Source organism: Acartia tonsa, chromosome 7 (assembly GCF_053477335.1).
Source record: "Acartia tonsa isolate MP-2025a chromosome 7, ASM5347733v1, whole genome shotgun sequence".
In the NCBI taxonomy this organism is placed as follows: Eukaryota; Metazoa; Arthropoda; class Copepoda; order Calanoida; family Acartiidae; genus Acartia; species Acartia tonsa.
The window spans coordinates 18241620-18261959 of NC_137266.1; the positions used below are offsets into that span (position 1 = coordinate 18241620).

Here is a 20340-nt window from a genome sequence, read left to right on the forward strand (position 1 = left end):
ATTTGGTATCTAAAAGTAGCAAAATTTTTTTTTGTTAGAGATTTTTTATTTGGGGGGGGTTATTTACTTCCCAAAATTTTTAGGGGGGGTAAATACCCCCTCCTAAATGGTTGGAGGTGCCTAAGGCAGCCCCACGGTAGGGGTAAATTTTAAATGGGGGGAGGTAAAATGAAAAAAAAATTTAGGCACCCCCAAATTCGTTTGGGGGAGTAATCACCACTTTACCCCCCCCCCCTTGAACGTCTATGTTTCAGAACTTACATAAAATATCCCTTATTTTACTTATAATTTGACGTACATGCCCTGATTAAAGAATAGCTTCAAAAATAAAATAAGAGTACGTTGTTTATCGTTTTATATATAAAATTCCATTAAATTAATGAGAAAGACATAAAAATCTTTTATTAGTTGAAACTGAAACGCGCTTTGTTATATAAGTTAGAATTTTCTAGATTTTACCAAACCATCGCTAGATTAGTAATTCTTGGGTAATCTAGTTAAACAGACCGTATTAAATATTGTTGCCATATTTTTACAAAATATATAAAAATGAGAAGAATCATTAAGTTGCGAAGCTGCAATATAACACTTTCTGTTTTTCTTCGATTACAACCACCCTCCCCCCCCCCCCCCCTCCTCCATAAACTGTTAAAGCCCCTTGTTTATCCCTCCCACCAGCCCCACAAAAAAATAAACAAGGACGTTCTTGCAAAAATTGCTAGCTCTCTTGCTTTATGAAAAGCTGGGGTAATGTTCACTGTTCAATGTCCCTCCCTGTCGATTAATAAAAATTAGAAATGTTAAGGTTTATATAGCCAGTAAAGTCTACAGAGAAGCTTCGCTCCGACAATATTAAAAATAAGAAACAACATATTTTTCGTTATTTATTATAAATACATAACAATGAAAAAATAAACATTGATAAAGTTTTAAGCTGAGAGAATTTATCAAAAAAAAAAATTATTTTCCAGTATGGCTTCCAAACCGATTAATATCCGCTGAATTATAATCGGTTCTCAGCTTTACCGAAAACTCAAGAATATCATCGTATTACAGACAATTTTCCACGAATATTAACATAAAAATTTTAATATCCGCGGAAAGCTGTTTGTATTACGGTGCGATAAATAACCATTACAACATTCAGAAATGATTGGCAAATTATACACTGTAAAGAAACATTCGTACATATAAAACTTGATTTCATTGCATTGCTTTATACGGAATGGCCCATAACCTACCGGGAAGTGAGAAATATCATAAAAGTCATATATGTGAATACTTTTTATATAGTGTGTAATTTTCTTAAATATCTGACAAAATAACTTTTAACAAATATCATATACAGGTCACAAAACTATTATAAAAACATGGAAAGCATAACAAGTAATAGAATATATTTAGATATTTTAAAATGGATATGTTTTGGAATTTTATAAATAATTTTGAAATCATAAATTTTATAATTTTATCAAATTTACAATGTGTAAACTTAAATGCCTACTTGAAAAGCACTATAAATTAAATTTTATCACAAATATAAAAAAAAATAACATATGTAGATTGAAAAATAATACAAAATATGTCTTAGGCTAAAAATTATTCAGTCTTAACTCAATAAATAAATATTTTCAAATGTTAAAAATAAATTTTTCAAACTTTTGTCATTTCCTATTATTGATTTTTTGTCACAAAAGACAAACTTCTGAAAGATTTATAAAGCAAGAGTTATACAGAAATTTATTTTCTTTTCTTAAAAATGTTCGTTTTGTGCACAATTTCTCGTGCATAGGACAATGGGAAATAAATTAATCTTCCCTTTAATATTTCAAGAAATTGATTTAGATCAAGAATTAAAGCAATCCATTGTCATTAACTCAAATTAGCTATAGTATAGCTGTATTATCCCTGTCCTGTATAAAAGAAAAATGTATACTTTAAACTCACAGTTTAAAGTGCTACAGGGTTTTTCAAATGTTTGATTACTATTCTTTTAAAATATTGTGAAAATAATGACAAATCTTTATAATGAAGCGACTACAACCAAATCCAATCTTTTTAAATAAAAAAAAACCCAATTAATTGAAAGTTTTTGATCATATTATACATATACCCAGTAAATTCAGGATATTAGGATATTAATTCATTCTTTAAGGGGGGGGGGGGGGAATATTTTTGCTACACTTGCAATTGTGAGGATTCTACTAAATTTGTTATTTGTTTTACATTGGTTTCTCTTTGTTGAACTTTGAGAGCATGAATGTTACACCACAGCTGAAGAAGATGATGAACATGCCCATAATGTTCATCATCAACTGTTCACCCTTCTTCTCCTTGTATGAGGGGATCCTGAAAATAGATAGGATTATTTTTAAAAAAATATTTTTTGGGGGTTTTCATCAAAGTATCCATTCAAGCAAAGAAGCTTTCAACCCTTATTTTGAAATATATAATTCGTCTTTTTTTACTTTATATTAGGTAGAGGGTATCCCCGCATGGTTAGGGTACCACAGGTGTAGGAATAAATTTATATTATAGATGTATAAAGAGCTTACTATTTGATTTCCGATGGCAAAGACCTAAAGCTCAGCAGACGAGAAATAATTTCATTAAACTTTGCTTTCTAATTTCAGCTGTTTAATGCTTTCTTCTACTTTTTGAAAAAGAAAGGGACAATTTTTGTGTGTTTAAAACTGCCATTATCAATTTTTCACAACTAGGCTCCTGACTATACAATTATATTCATAATCATCTTTTCCAATTTACAATACTGCATTTTAAAACCTAGTTATTTGTAATTAATAAGACATTTTTCCTAATGATGTGAATACTTTGTTTAAAATCAAAATTATCAAGTTTTTAGTGACATCTAGCGACAAATACAGAACTAATATATTGCAGATGTTCCCAAATTTATTTTTTGCCTGAATTTACGTTGTTTTTAATTATTTTTCCATAAAGGGTTGAGGCAAATTAACTATGTCCTTATTTTAGGTAATTGGGTTATTGTCAGTTTTTTGAGATCAATAGATATTTTTCAAATTATTTTTCAACAATTGAATCGTATTTAGACAATGCAAAACGAATTTAACTAGGATGAATGCAAATATCATTGCAGCTCATACATAGACGTCCAAGAAAAGGGGTAAAGGGGTGCTCACCCCTTTAGACTTTGAAATCTCTTATTTTACACCCCACAATTTTTTTAAAAATACGTTAGATTACTTCCCTTAAACGTATGGAACCCCTCATTCAAAGTAAAAAGCTTGGGCGTCCCGGTTGTATTTACATTTTTGAAAGATTCAGCTGATTTGAAAGACCCAACCCACAGACGGTACAAGGCCTTTGAGAAAGGAACAGGGTTACAAATACTATTTATCACTCTATATATATTACTTTAATGGTGTAAGCTCCGCAGGGTTAGGGTTTTCCGCAGGTGTTTAGCATTAAGAAAAATACTACTACTATCACTTTACTTTTAATATACTGCAGAAATAAATGGAGGTTCAGTGCTCGCTAGGTACTTTAAGGAAGTCTTAGACACACTTAGGGATGTCCCATAGTGTATTGGTTAGCGCTATGGTTGGGTGAAACTGAGTTCAAGTCCCCCCATAGACTCTACACTTGATTGACAAATGTTGTCGCAATTTGTCAGATTCACGCAACCTCAGATTTTTAGAAAGTTAGGATTCTACCAATCAAGCAGCTTTAACCGTGCTTTCCCATATTACTAGTCAGCATGAATAACTTTCTTTTTGCGGGGCCTGTGGCGCTTTTTATTTCTTTTTTTATTGTTATCCTAACTTTACATAAAAAAATAAGAAATTCACACTAATTCATACTTTAAATTATAAAAATAATACATACCCTAAGAATAAAGCTTTCTCTAACAAGCCAAGGAGGGCAGACGCAATCACCAGAGCGAAGATTGCACTTCCATAATACTGAAACAAGAAAAATTTTTATTAAAAAAATGTATTATATTGTTTTATAATCCAATATTTTATATGGTTAATATCTAGGGAGCCAGTTTAAAGAAACCTAAACTGGATCTTAAAATGTGTAGCCGTTGCCGCTGCCAGAGGTACAGTCACTAACCTAATAGCGATCTTTAAATTAAATTGGCTACGCGTGGCCACGGCTATATGCGATCTTTAAATCACAACCACTTTTTGAATTTTCACTAAAAATATGAGTAAAAATAATAATAATAAATCGGAAAAACTTCAAACATTTAAAAATCCATGTTTTATTGGCAGCACTGGCAGTGGCGACAGCTACGGCTACGGCTACGACTACGGCCACGACTACGGCCATGGCTACGGCTATGGCAACGGCTACACATTTAAAGATCCAGCTCTAGTTAATTTTCAATGACATTAGAGCAAGCTCAATCATTGATTACTTCATTTTTATGTATCTAAATTAATAAAAATAATTTTTCTTGCACAGAAAGAGAGATTGCGTGCATAACATAGTTACAAAGAATTTCCAACAAGAAGAATAGCACAACATCCATAAGTAGCGAAGCTTAAAAAGTTATGTATGGACAAACAGACAAAATAGTTTGAAAGAAGGTGGTCATAAAAAGAGTAATATTAAAAGGAAGGATAAGATATTCAATAAAATATCACGAAACTTTACATCTATAATACAAAGAGAACGATGTCTGTTTGTTTGTCTGTTTGTTTGTCTATCTGTTTGTTTGTCTGTCTGTTTGTAGCGAAGGGTCTTGCTAACCGCTGAACCGATCGGGTTCTCCTTTACAGGGTAGCTTCTCATAGGTCCCGGGAAGGTTTATAACTATTTTCTTGGGGGTTGGGACACCCCCAACCCCCCCCAAAAAAAATGAAAATACCCCCACCCCAAAAAAAAAAAATTTTCTTTTTAAAACTAAAATTATAAAAAGTGGGGTCGACTAACCCCCTAAAAAAAATATTTCCCCAAAATACGAAAAATTGGTTTGATTAAACCTCTTGGGGCAAAGTCCCTATAGGCTAGAGGCGATCGCTAGTATTAATATTAAAATGTATTTAGTTGTATAACTGACAGATCAATTGACCAAGTAAGTTGAATACTGGACAGCCAATAAAATCACATTTCCATAATCGTGTTATGGACTGACAGACGGCTCACATAGTAAATTATTGAGTAGACTAATGCTACGATTAGTATCAAAACAACTATAAGTATCTTTCTCGTATTCATTTGAATCCGGTGGATAGGAACCGGTTCTCATGAATACGAAAAAACTATGTCTAGCATCGTATTATATCCAGTTTTCTACGAATATAGAAATGTACAATCATAAGATTAAAACTAGTTTTAATCTTATAATTGTACATTCTATATCCGCGGAAAGCCGTTTATAATACGATGCGAGAAATAACTATTATAATATCAATATCAATTATGAAGACAACATGTACTGTGCAACAAAGTTTATATGAAGATATAATATGCACAAACTTTTTCCACAAGTTATCCAAATATTTGAAGATAGGTACATAATAGATTGACTTTGGATTAATAAAAGAAATATTCATGTAAATTTCATTTTTTTTTCTTATTCTACTGCATAAAACTTTTTGTATTGAGAATTCTATTTGATAAACCATAATCTAATCCTAATGCATAAGGAAAAGAATGTGTAGTATTTAAATTTCTTAAAATTTTAGCTTTCAGTTCAGTATGGGAAAAATAATGATATATTATTTAATCCACAATAAGCATTATCTCAATTTTGTTTAAGTGTCGATTTCCTTTGGGAGAGTGGATGTACACTCCTTTAAAAATTTTCCTAGATATAATAGAACCTTCAGATAAGTGGTTTGCGAGACCCTTCGCTACAGACAGACAGACATACAAACATCCTGTTACTTTAATGTATTTACCTGATGGAAAGGTAGAAGCCTGGCTCTTAAACTTGGACCAGCTACAGGAAACAAAAACACCAACAAACCAGATAACCACTAAAATCAACAAATAATGTTAATTATATTATAACTAATCAACTAATTTGCTAATCATTACCAGATAATGTTGTGCTTATATAAAACAGAAAAAAATATTCTGTTGGGAGAGTAGAGTCGAGGTACCCTCTCCCAAAATAGTTATAAACCTTCCCGTTAACTATAGGAAGCTTCTCTGTAAAGGAAGGCCATATTGGTTCAGTGGTTAGGGAGATCGTTACAAGGCACAAACATACAGATAGTCTTTTATTTTTATATTAGATTAACATCTAATGGATAAAATAATTGGACAAAGAACTATAAATGGATGTTATCTAAATAAAGATTTTTCAATATAGCTTCAAATTTGATTAATATCTGCTGGATTAAAACTGGTTCTCCGCTATACTGAAAAATCATGTATAGCATGGACAATTTTTAACGAATATATAAAAAATATCATAAATTCATCCTAGTTACGTTAGCAAGGACCTTCGGCCCCATTGGGGCCAACACAACTGGTTTGATTATTTACCTGGGCTGCGAATAGTATGGCAGCTGTAAGGCCAACCCAGCTGTGTAGGGTGTACATATTTGGGATGGCAGTTGGCTTGGCATAATTGTGACTATCAAATGCTGCCTGAAAAATAAAATTATATAAGAATTGCATTATTAGACGAAGCCCAATCTGTACCACTTTTGATTCCTGTGACGTCATATAAATGAGTGAGATGAGAGGAGAAGTGGGAAAGAAAACCCCTAAAACAGAAATAAAGAATCCTTCATTTTCATTACGTCACAGGAATCAAAAGTGGTGCATAAGTGGTACAGATTGGGCTTCGTCCATTATTAGAATAAGGGTTATAGAATACGTGGATATATTGACAATAAAAAAATTTGTCGTTAATTTAGCTTGCCAATTTGGACCCCATCTATTGGTCAGTTCGCTAATCCGTAAGATTGGAGGGAATGGAATAAAGGAGTGGATCGTTATTTTAACCAGTTGTAACTTGTGAGTATCACTTTGTGTGTAGATGAAAATCTGGTGCAACATCCAAGTAATTAAAGATCGATTGTTAAAATATGATCTATATTTATGGTAGGAAATTACCAGACTTATGGGACAAACGTATCTATAATTTTCTTTTTTTAGCCTTTTATCTTTGTTTTAATAGAGAAATTATTCCATCCTTCTTCACTAGTTTTTATAGCTATTCCTTACGTTAAATTTTTACAAGCAAATGTACTATCCCTCCATGGTTTATTCATACGTGTTAGATAATGGATCTATGAATAACCAAAGATAAATAACTGGGGGAGTGGGTTGGGTTTGTTTATCGTTTGTTTATTTTGTAAGAGGGATTGCATAGGTCCCAATAAGTTAGGGTTCTCTCAGTTGGAGTTAGGAGTAGAAAAAACAACATCACCCCTTACTTTTAATTTGCTTTAAAAATAAGCAGGTTGGGGTTACCATGCTCGACTAAGCACTTTGCGGGAAACCGCTGAATACCTTACCTGTAGGGCAACAACCATCAGGACAAAAACAACACCCATTGTGATCGCATGTAGAATCTTCAACTTTTTCTTCACTTCTGGATTTAATGGTGGTAATACTCTATATATTAGGGCGCCTGAAAATGAAAATAAAGAATTATTATTCCAACAAGCATTATAATGTACATAAGAAACGATGTATGTTTGAAAGACTAAATGAGTTTTGATATAGATGTTTGTAGCAAAAGGAAATCTTCACAATTAATTTCTGAAGCCTATATCATACAGAAACATTGTTCAGAAAAATCTATTTAAAAAAGCCCAGCTATCTTAAATAATAGCCGTTTAAATTTTCAACAATATATACAAAGAAAGTTATATAGTTATATTGGCTACACTGATTGGGAATATGTTAAACTAGCCATTAGTATAATTCTAATTTATTTTTGCAAAAACAGTTGCTTACTTAATATCTTTTTAGTAGCGAAGCTACTCTATAATTCACTTTGTCTGTCCGTCAGTCAGTCCGTCCGTCCGTCAGTCAGTCCGTCCGTCCGTCAGTCAGTCCGTCAGTCAGTCCGTAACGCTATGGGGGAAATGGGATTTACTCAGCTCCTATAAAAGATAGAATACTGAAATTTTTTGACAACATTCCTATTAGTAAGGAGCACAATTAACTATAAAACATCAATGGCGGTCGGACCGCTTTTAAGCAGGTTTTAGGCTATTTTTGTATTTTTCACATTTTTCTGCATATCTTTGGTGTTTATGGTCCGATTTCCAAAATTTTTTCAGCTATAGAAATCAAAATTAAATTTCCTGTCGTTTAAAGAAAACAGACGGTCAGACTACCTTTTTGCAGGTTTTTGACTATTTTTAATTTTTCCTTATTTTTCCATTTCTCATATGTATATAGTCCCATTTTCCAATTTTTTTGAGTTAAGGATATAGAAATTAAATTTCCTGTCGTTTTAAGAAAACAACCGTATTCCCATCCATGAATTTTTGGGCTTCGCTACTTATGGATGTTGTCATCCTTGTTATATATTCAATTAGAGTAGTTTCCGATGTTATAATTATAGAATCCTATATCGCTATGACGTCTAACTTGTTTATCTTCTTACATCAGTTCAGAGTATGTGTTTAAAACATTATACTTTTTATAGACGGCTGGCACTGGGAAAATGTAAATTGCGATTTAAAAAGCATTCTTTTGTTTTATTATTAATCTATGAAACAAAGTAGAATGATGTCTGTCCGTCCGTCTGTCTGTCCGTCCCTTAAGATCTCGGTAACCACTAGACTGATCGGATTCTACTCTTCAGGGAATATACCTACTGGTCATGTGGTGGTTTTAGGCTATTTTCTTGGGGGGTGGGACACCCCAAACCCCCAAAAAAACAAAAAAATCCCCCCATTTTTTTTGCTGAAGATTTCCTTGGTCCTTCTACGAATTTTGCAAAAAAAAAATTATCACCTCTTAGGGCAAAGCCCCTAGAGGCTAGGGGCGAAGGCGCTAGTATTTAATAAATAGTAATATTTTTTTATAGGCTGATATGTATTACAGTAATTTAACTATCGATATACAATTTATGATAATAATATAGGATAAGGTTGGATACGAGTTTTATGGTACAAGGATAGTAGAGCTTAGTACACCTCTTTTAGTACATGGCAGTACTGGTAGAGGTTTAAATATATTTTAAACCCATCCTTTAAAGTTCAAAATAAGAATAAATAATTCTTTGATTGCGTCACCTTTATCTGGAAGTGAAAAACGTTTTTTACTGTTTATGGGCTGAAGTATTCTCTTTTCTTTATACTTATTAACCTATAAGCAGCAGTAGGTAGATGATGATTAAGGTCCCTCCACAGATTATGACGTCGTACGATAGAAAACCAATGAGAGGCCAGCATAGATTTTACCATTTGTCAATTACAGTGAATACTGGACTCTCATTGGCTATTATATTGTATGACGTCATAATCTGTGGAGGAACTTTAATCATCTTCTAGTAGAGAATGAAGTTCTTATAACAAAAAATGTTGTTTTAATGTTAATGTTCTTTTATGAAATTATTACTCAATAAAGTTAATTTTATTGGTCTTTACAAAGTAATTGTCTGAAAACTATCAGGAAGGAAGTGGACATTGGACTGTAAATTATTATAGAACCCAAAGTTTTATAATCAGAATCGACTCTCATTAGATTGTCTATAACATTAGTTACTTTTATTAAAGCTTGATTGGTTGGTTCAAACTAGCACTGTCCAAACCAATAATTTCATTTCTCGTATTCATTCGAATCCGGTGGATAGGAACCGGTTCTCATCCATACGAAAAAACTATTTCTAGCATCGTATTATATCCAGCTTTCTACGAATATAAAAATGTACAATCATAAGATTAAAACCAGTTTTTTAGCCCGTGCCTTCGGTTTTAATCGTATAATTGTACATTTTATATCCGCGGAAAGCCGTTTATAATACGATGCGAGAAATAACTATTACCGTATAGGATTTTTTTCGGGTTGAACATCAATTTATCCGTAATCGTCCATTGTCTTATCCCTAAAGATCCCTGGAATATCCTGTTCTCTTGAGACTAACATTATTGCCCATCAGAGGAAAGAAAAAACTTTCACAAAAATAATCTGATATTCGATAATATTTTGTATGCTTATATTTTATCATCAGAGTAAAGCACTAAAGGGAGAAAGGGTTAAAAAAAACTGTATCTCCCCATCGCAACCACCTTGTGATACCTTTCTATTGGGTCATTGAAAAGCAACCAACGCTTATATTAACACAGCCTAGTAGCAGAAAATAATTTAGAAGCAGATGAAAGAGGTCTTTAAAAAAGGAAGGTTGGTCGTTGTCTGTATATACATTTATACTATAGGTTTCTTATTTTATCTAAAGAGACTCTTTTGGTTTTTAACTTTTTCGCAAGTCAAAAAGACAAATATTTTTTTAAATATTTATACAAATAGAAATTAAAAAAATATAAAAATATGAAACCCCAAGTCATACGCTAGCTTTAAAAGTTTTATATAGGATTTGGCCCAATATGATTATTTTACATTGAAAGGTTAATTAGTTTTGTAGTTGAAAACGGTTCGATTCTAAACGGAATGTCGACAAAAAAAGTTAATTTGGCTAGGTCGACACAATTACAACGAAAACACCATAGTTACTTTTAACTGGCAGAAAAGTTGAAAGATATCTAATACAACTAATGCAATTCCTATCAACATTCCATATAAAACACATAGGTAAATTGTAATTCTAGTTTGTTGAATAATATATTTCCTATTGCTGATTCATAGAAAACCATCCTATGTAAACTATTATTACACAATTAGATTAATATATATTGTATAATTCAGGTAAAAGAATAGAGGGGGCAGTGGTTAAATAACTGAATGTTCACAGTATCGGGACTCTCAATTGGGTCATGGAATATCAGCCAATAGCGTCAGGTAATTAACATAGCCAAGTTGCTACCAAAGAGCAGAAAGTAATTTGGTAGAGGACGAAAAAGTCCCTACCACTGGAACCAGGTTATACATCTATACTTCTACATTGATTATTGTATACACAAAGGAAAACAAATGTATTTGTTGTAAATCTAATTAATATTATATAAATCCCATATATATAAACTATTATCAATTCCCTTATAATACATGATTACTATATAATAATCCATATTTCATTTTCTTTAGACAATTTTGATGGCCACAGTAAAAGGGTCTGCCTATGACGTCAGAAAAAATTAACAATTAACCAATGAGAAGCCAGTATTCACAATGGTAAAATATATAGCGGCCTCTCATTGTTTAGTTGTTAATTTTTTCTGACGTCAAAGTCAGACACTTTTACTGTGGCCATTTTGATTCTGTGTAAGGTTAGAAAAGTTACTTAGTGAAAGAACTATGAGAAGAGCACGTTCTTTTCGTTGATTTATTATTTAAGTAACGAACAAATATAAACTAGCAGCTCCACTCCTAAAAAAAAATAGAGTGGCGGTCGGATTTTTTTTCTAGGGGTTGTTTAATTTTTATGTAATAGCGGAAATATATTTCTCGTATTCATTTGAATCCGGCGGATAGGAACCGGTTCTCATGAATACGAAAAAACTATGTCTAGCATCGTATTATATCCAGTTTTCTACGAATATAGAAATGTACAATCATAAGATTAAAACTAGTTTTTTTAGCCGGTGCCTTCGGCACCACGGGTCTAAAAAAACTAGTTTTAATCTTATAATTGTACATTCTATATCCGCGGAAAGCCATTTATAATACGATACGAGAAATAACTATTTTAGATCTTCTTACACCATATAAAAAAAGTCTTTGAAAGATAGATTATTAGACATTCTGTTACTAAAAGATACTAAATAAATGCTTTTTTATATCACGAAGGACGAACCCCAAACTGTCCCAGTTTTAAGCAAGACGATTCCAGTTACGTCATATACGTTTCGATAAAGAAAAAGGGAAGGGGGAAGAAAATCTCTTCAAAAGATATGGGAGAAAAGGGAAGAGATTTTCTTCCCCCCTTCCCTTTTTATATGACGTCACAGGAATCGTCTTGCTCAAAACTGGGACAGTTTGGGGTTCGTCTCACGAAGTAAATTGTGAACTCTACTTGAATAGTTTATAAAAAACTTACCATTTCCATAAAGATAAATCATGCCAATGGTCATGAGAAGTGGGTGCCAATTGAAAGCATGGCCGGGGTCTGTCTCGCCCCAAGAAAATCCGCCCCTGAAAAAATAATTCGATTTTAATTATGTAAATCAGATGAATAGAAGTATGGAATGGAACATTGGAGCCAAAATACACTACAAAAAGTAAGTTTGTTCATATCATTTTATTTCTAACTAGGGGCTCTTTATTCAAAGATTTTTAAAATCCATCCAGAGACTATCTGAAAATAATATAGTCTAAAACCTCCCATAAACGAAAACTCAATTGGCCCAGTAGTTATTGATGTCTTGAGCATTAGACATAAGAATTCTTACTAATTATAAAATAGGATCGTTCCATCCCTTTAATTTAAGCAGGGATCGGAAGCCTCACGTAAGCCGCGTGTAAGCCTCAGTGAAATCGTGATTTTATCACTATAAAATTCAGCTGGATGTATAAAACGGCTCTTTAGCAGACAATCCTTCTTTCTTAAATTTTTTTTTCTGCTCACAAGCAGGTTTAAAACTGAGGCTTATGCGCGGCTTACGTGAGGCTTCCGATCCCTGAATTTAAGAATATCAAATCCGAAGAAAAAAAAATCTGTTATTGAAAGATTTATAATTAAGATGAAATGTAATTTTTTTGAAAGTTTTCATTAAATTCAATATTTGTGTTTGACTAAAAAATCTTCTGTGTAAATATAAGATTATTTTTCTGATTTCAAAATGATTGAAAAAAATGATAAAACTTTTCAAGTTCAAGTGTTTGTTTGCACTGAGAATTCTATTAAAATTCAAGTGAATTTTATCATAAATGTAAGAAATCACTTCAACTTATTATAATTCTAATAAGTAATATTTTTATAGGATAAATCAAGAACTATCCAAAGGCAAATTTAACTTGTTTATTATTAAAATCAAGAAATGTATAGTGGCAAATGGAATGTTTCAAGGTATTATTTACATTTGCTGAAAGAGTAAATTTCCCTATTTTAAATGATTCTTTTCCTGGTTTTTGTCTGAAGCTTAATGAAGCTTAAGATCTCAATAACTACTGAACCGATTGGATTCTCTACTTCAGGTAAGCTTAATTATAAAACACCTTCACAATTACAATACAACATCCATAAGTAGCGAAGCTTAAAAATTATGGATAGACATATGGAGAAAATGATCTGTAGAGTATGTCATAAAAAAACTTTTATTTTTTCTTACCTATAATGAATTGTCCATACTAACATCAATATAATGGCAATTATACCAGGAACCTGAAATAGATAGATTCATTTTTCTCGTATTCATTCGAATTTGGTGGATAAGACCCGGTTCTCATCCATACGAAAAAAACTATTTCTAGCATCGTGTTATATCCAGCTTTCTACGAATATAAAAATGTACAATAATGGGATTAAAGCTGTTTTTTTAGCCCATGCATTCGGCACCGGCCTCGGGGCTAAAAAAAACTTGTTTTAAAATTTAATCTTATAATTGTACATTCTATATCCGCGGAAAGCTGTTTATAATACGATGCGAGAAATAACTAAGCTCAGCTCTTATTAATGATCCTGCTAAAATTTTGTGTGGAGATTCAAATGACCAAAGATATTAAATTTGTCTGAATGCCTGTAATGTTCACTTAAAATAATCCAAAAATACAAGGACATGTAAGTCTACAGCTACATACTAAAAATCGTATTCACCTGTGTTACTGTGAAAAATGTGAGGAATAATTTTCTGTTGTGGATTGAAAGTTCAAATGCGTTATGGGGCGTCATGTCTTCGTAATTATCGTCCTCTACTATTAACTCCTAAAAGAAAAATCAAATCATATTCTTTTACATAAAAACTTTGTATGGTGCTTTCCCCACAAAGTGCCTAGCAAAACAAAGGTGGATTCTTAAAAAAAATTTGCCCCACTAATCGCTTAGTAAGGCAAAATTGTTTTCGTGAAAAATCCTCCAAAATCACATAAAAAACCTACAAAAATTAAATAAAATCTTATGTTCATAACCCTTCTATGATTTTGTTTAATTTTTGTAGATTTTTAATGTGATTTTGGTGGATTTTTCACGAATACAATTTTGCCCCACTACGCGATTAGTGGGGCAAATTTTTTTTAAGAATCCACCTCAGAACTCGCTTAAAAGAATAAAAGAGGAAGGTAGCATTTTTTCTTTAGAATTAACTCCTGCAAGAGTCTAATCCCAGCAGGGTAACCCTGTACCCAATATAACCAATCCTAACCTAAACTAACATACGTCTCTCCACTTTTTTAAAATGTATTTCCAAAGAACTAGGGTTTCTGTGCTCCACTAAGCACTTTTAGGGAAACTGCTGGTTGTTGGACAGTCAATTAAGATCTTGCTTATCTCTAAACCAATTAATTTCACCAATTTAGAGAAGCTTCTTATAATTCCAGAGTTTGTTTTTGTTATTTTTTCCTATGTTTATTCCTGTTGTCTTGGCTTTTAGGAAAATTGTCTTTACCCTCTACCCCCATCAAATTTACAGAACCCTTGTTTGCTAGGGGCAAAGCCAAAATTTAACATACAACCTAAAAGATAACCCAACTAATGATTTGTAATTAAATATTTAAACACAATGTATTGGACTTATCAAATGAATATAAAATATTTAAATAACCTAAAATGATCATTTTATTAAATGCAAATAAAGATTGATGACTTAATCAAACAAAGTTTTGATATATTTTTTTTCAAATTTACATGAAAAAGTTTATGACAGTGTATAAAATAAATTTAATAAACCCAAACTCTGCTTCAAGATGAAAAGAACGAAATTTTGAAATATATTATATTTCTCACCTCCTTTAACTTTTATATATTCCAAAGTAAACTTTGTAAAGAAATTGTAAAAGGAATATAAATTATACTTGAAAATATAATTTTACAAATATATTCAAAAAATTTAGTTTTCTAAAGTTTACCTAAACTTTTAGTTCTTCATAAAGAAGATAATTAATTTTCTCGTATTCATTCGAATCCGGTGGATAGGAACCGGTTCTCATCCATACGAAAAAACTATGTCTAGCATCGTATTATATCCAGCTTTCTACGAATATAAAAATATACATTCATAACATTAAAACCAGTTTTTTAGTCCGTGCCTTCGGCACCTCGGGGCTAAAAAACTGGTTTTAATCTTATAATTGTACATTCTATATCCGCGGAAAGCAGTTTATAATACGATGAAAGAAATAACTATTAATAACTTAGGGAAGAAACAAGAATGTCAACATCCATAAGAAGCAATGCTAATGAATTAAAAACAATTAATTTTCTAAAGAATTTAATTTACAGACAGAATGACCGTTACCTATTAACGGATTGACGGAAATACAAAGTTATTAAGTAGCTAAGCTGCTGAAAATCACCATAAAAATACAGCTTCCCACACCCCCCACTCCCACAAAAATTATAAATTTTTTATCTTAAAACATATACAGAAAAATTCTTCTAGAATAAGAAAGAAATGTTATTTACTTTTAGTTTTATAATGTTACACTTAACATGAGAAGTCAATTACTACTAAGTAACAATTGTCATTGCATTTGTTTGGCAATAGATAGTTTCGCTTCAATTAAGACTTTAATGCCAATTAATCATAGAAGCATGTCTTGATCATGAATTTTATATGTCAAATCATAATTGGCAAATTGTAAATACACTTTTTTAAACTAGCGGCTACGCCCCTAGAGGCCTCTAATTTTGAAGTAGTCTTAAAAGAAAAAGTAAAAGAATAAGTGATTTTTTTTATGAAGGTGTAAATTTCCTCCAAAAAATAATTCAAAACCTTCCCTGGACCTATAAGAAGCTTCATTGAAAAGTCGAACCAAATTGATCTAACAGATACCGAGATCTTAAGCAATAGACCACAAAGAGACATCCTGTTACTGTTATATAAGGATAGTTTAAATGCTAAAATATGTTATTTAGATATGTATAATTATAGATTTGCCTTATATACTGCCAACAAAACTATTCTTCAAAACAAGCACAGCAACAATACACTAACTAAAGTGCCTATATGATTACTTAAAATGAAAATAACTTTACTAATTTATACTCACATTTGTTTGTACTCTACGGTACAAGATATGCTCTCTTGAATTAGCCACTTTCGTTATATTAGCTTAATTTTAAGTATAACGTTTTCTGAAAATAATTACTAATAAGTTTATCCTCAATTATAATTGACAACTAGTAGTCATAAAAACTTAATAACTTTGTAGCTTATTAAATAACTTTGAAAGGAACATTAAATTTTACATAATTTCACTATTATGTAATCTAAATTTTATGAGTTATACAGCATGTGAAAATGCACATGTTTAAATTTTTACATCACCAGAATTTAGAAAATTTGTACACTAACACACCAAATTTTAATTAATGTTTATGTAAAGACAAGCTAGCAGACACAGGCAGTTTAGTCAAGTCAGGTGTTCTTATGGAATAACTAAAAATGTTGTAATTTTTGTAGCAAATAGAAATTGTTTTTATACAAATAATGAGGACTTAACTAAATTGAAATACTTGAAAAATTCTTTATGCTAATTTATTGTGATTTTTTTTATTTATTCTTTTTATTGATAACAATTATAGCAGGCCGTTATTAATAAATACGCAGAAAACCATTATATTTTGTTTCGATATCTTTAAATTTAAAAAAAGGTCTAATTCTAGAGTTATTAAACTGTATAATATTAACACCCCAAGTCAGTGCATGTTATATACGCGAGCGAGCATAAGCGCTGCGTATTTAGAAAGGGTAATCATACCTCCCTTTTTTTTTACAAAATATAAAAGATATAGGATGAATGTTTGTTTATATTTCTATAATATATCTGGGTTTTTTTCTTAAGTCTTGAAAAACTTAATGTGATGCAATGAAAATATACAGGATTTAGTAAATCATTTATTTCATTCGAAAAATTACACACAAAAAAATCTTTCAAGACACCCCTGTAGAATATACTACCTGCTTATACAATAAAATCTAAAATGTTATAATCATCCCCTTCTGATAACTATAATTCAACTAAAGCAAAATAACTTTATTATTGCTACCTTAATCCGGCAATAACAATATATGTACTATCACCATAATAAAAAAGATAAAAAATTAAACAATTTGTATAAATGAAGGCTCGACAGCTGCTACCACTTTGATTTTTAAAACTCAACCAATGTGGCGAAGCAGTGGCGTACCAAAGGAGCGTAACCTTCAGGGATAAATTTTTGGTGGTGTTGATAGCCCTCTTACTGCACATTACCGCATTATTTTAGCCGTACCGCAGCCAAATCAGACAAGTTTGCCCTAAATTTGTCGGCTTCCAATCACTGGATAAATTTTATTATCGTAGAATATATTACAGTTGAGGAGTTGAATCCATATTTATAGAAGCAGAAATATAATCTATGATTACGGGTTTGACCCTCTAAAAAAACGTAATCTATCATTCCACTTTCCCCTTTCTTGGGGATGATATCATCAACGCCGATATGATTTTTTTAATCTAACATTCCAATTTTGCCTCTCTTGGTGATGATATCATCAATGCCGATACGATTTTTGAAATGTACCATTCAACTTTCAAGAGAGGAGAAACTGGAATGATGGTTTACACTTTTAACATTGACATAATTGAAATCATACATACTATTTTTAAATTATGTTAATAAAATAATGTTAATAAAAACAATAACTAGAATATACCATTATATTACTATTATGACGATTTAAATAAAGAAATCAATGTTTATGGATACGATGATATGTAAACATAAATGTACCATTCCAGTTTCGCCTCTATTGAAAGTGGAATGGTACATTTCAAAAATCGTATCGGCGTTGATATCATCACCAAGAGAGGGAAAAGTGGAATGGTAGATTACGTTTTTTAGAGGGTCAAAACCGTAATCATAGATTATCAAAATGGATTCAACTCCCCAACTGTATTAATTGCTTTATTAAAAGTCAATATGAAATATTCATGATTACGCTTGATTTATTTATTGAAAACAAACATCAAAATTTACATAATAAAGGACATTTAAAGTAACGATGCTAAACTACAAAATACCAGTGTGTCTGCAAGCAGCATATTTTTTTAGTGGCAGATAGACAGCTGTAAATTTTTGTGAAGATTCCCTGTACCAATGAATATCCAGTAAATGGTTTAATTTTAGTCTGTTAATCATTCTACCAAAAATACATATGTGAAAGGTTTCGTGATTTTCTATATTCTTAAAATTTATGTTTGATTTATAATCACTGAACATTAATTTGCTTCGCTAATTATGGATGTTGTCATCCTTGTTTATTCGTTTCTTTTTATGAGGGGAGAAGATATCTAAATAGCCTGAAACCAGTCCAAACATTTGTAATTAATATAAATTTAAAGCCGTACTAAGAAGCATAACTAAAAACAAAAACCTTACTGCTTTATATTATGGGTATTGTATATATGAAAGATATGCTACTTTGGGACGTAAACGTTCTTTATTTTAACAATTCAGATTTATATTAGTTAAATTATGTAATAGTTGATTTTAGTATCAATAAATGAAATCTTAATTTTGTTTTTCTTTGAACCATATGGTAGAACTATAAGCATGATAAAAATGATTATAATAAAAAAAAATAATTAATAAATAAGAAATAAAAAAATATTATACCTCTCTTCCTGTACAATACTCCATGATTCAGCTGTACACAAAAACTTGTATCTGTGCACAAATTTACACTATTTCAATGTGTACAGAATGTAAGTTGTACACAATGTTGTTTGTGACGTCCTGCAGAAGTGTTTACTAGACCTCTGTGACTAGTCAATTTCTCTGTCAGGTTTACCAACGTAAATATTTTCTCTCGGAGGACCCCATCTATCCCTCCCCCCCCTTCCCTTTCACCTCTTTTCTCTTTTTTTCTTTCTTTCTCTCTCTCTCTCTCTCTCTATCTCATTTTCTATAACGACCCTTTCCGCAAACATCATCTAAGCCTTTAACCTCCGCCCTATCAGAGTGTATAATATACTCTCTTTCCCTCCCTCCATCTCTCTCTCTCTCTCTCTCTCTCTCTCTCTCTCTCTCTCTCTCTCTCTCTCTCTCTCTCTCTCTCTCTCTCTCTCTCTCTCTCTCTCTCTCTCTCTCTCTCTCTCTCTCTCTCTCTCTCTCTCTCTCTCTCTCTCTCTCTCTCTCTATCTATCTATCTCTATCTATCTCTCTCTCTCTATCTATCTATCTCCTCTCTCTCTCTCTCTCTCTCTCTCTCTCTCTCTCTCTCTCTCTCTCTCTCTCTCTGTCTCTCTCTCTCTCTCTCTCTATGATTACAGCTATGACTATACCCTCTGTAATGTATATTTCCCTTCTTATGCGAGGTCTGTACTTTGTTTTATTTTTCAGGGATGGAACAATTGATGACAAATTATTCTTTCTTTCCTATCTAATTAGTAAAACTCTGTTTTCGGTAACTATTTGATATTTATAGAAAGAGATTTATATATATACTAGCGGCTTCGCCCCTAGCCTCTAGGGGATTTGCCCCAAGAGGTTTGGTTAAACCAATTTTTCGTATTTTAGATTTAAAAGAAAATTTTTAAAAAATTTCTTGGGGGGGGGTAATTTTTTTTCAGGGGTGGGGAGTTAGTCGACCCCACTATTTTAATTTTAGTTTAAAAAAAAAAAATTTTGGGAGGGGGTATTTTTCATTTTGGGGGGGGGGGGGGGTGTCCCACCCCCCAAGACAATAGTTATAAACCTTCCCTGGATGAGAAGCTACCCTGTAAAGGAGAACCCGATCGGTTCAGCGGTTAGCGAGATCCTTCGGAACAGACAAAAAACGCTTACTATTTTATATAATAGGATATTAATTTCTACTTTAAAATGTTCCCTACCACCCTGATTATCTTTCTTTGGACCATAATTAGTAAATTACTTTCCTTTTAGGAAGGAAGAGGACAAATAAATTAAGCTACATTCTAATTTTCAATCTACAATATTGTATTCCTTAATTATTAAAGAATTGGAAGAGATTATTTTCATTGTCTTATCCCTGTATCCCTGCTATTAATTTTGCTTTCTTTCTCTATATGTGTAAGGTATACATACATATTTGAGCAAAAATAAAAAGAATCACTTGTTGCTCTCTTAAGCAAATAATTTCTGCATATGGCATA

At 31.7% G+C, this 20340-nt stretch overlaps 2 protein-coding genes across 4 annotated transcripts in view; both read right to left on the reverse strand.

Annotated features, from left to right (window-relative positions):
* Positions 1–20340, reverse strand: part of LOC145325001 (b(0,+)-type amino acid transporter 1-like) — a 355348-nt gene that overhangs the window by 65000 nt on the left and 270008 nt on the right. The gene's annotated exons all lie outside the window — the stretch shown is intronic.
* Positions 872–18998, reverse strand: LOC145324982 (plasma membrane ascorbate-dependent reductase CYBRD1). Of its 3 annotated transcripts, none has more exons than XM_080167754.1 (9): positions 18842–18998; positions 13841–13948; positions 13356–13408; positions 12125–12219; positions 7467–7582; positions 6487–6591; positions 5895–5972; positions 3868–3944; positions 872–2349 (listed from the first exon to the last, which is right to left on the reverse strand). In XM_080167754.1, exons 1-9 carry the CDS (start codon positions 18863–18865, stop codon positions 2223–2225), a joined length of 783 nt encoding a protein of 260 aa, XP_080023880.1. In that variant the 5' UTR covers positions 18866–18998; the 3' UTR covers positions 872–2222. The 3 variants fall into 3 exon arrangements, with proteins under 3 accessions (XP_080023880.1, XP_080023882.1, XP_080023881.1); XM_080167756.1 differs by lacking the exon at positions 18842–18998 and adding an exon at positions 17142–17224; XM_080167755.1 differs by lacking the exon at positions 18842–18998 and adding an exon at positions 16231–16558.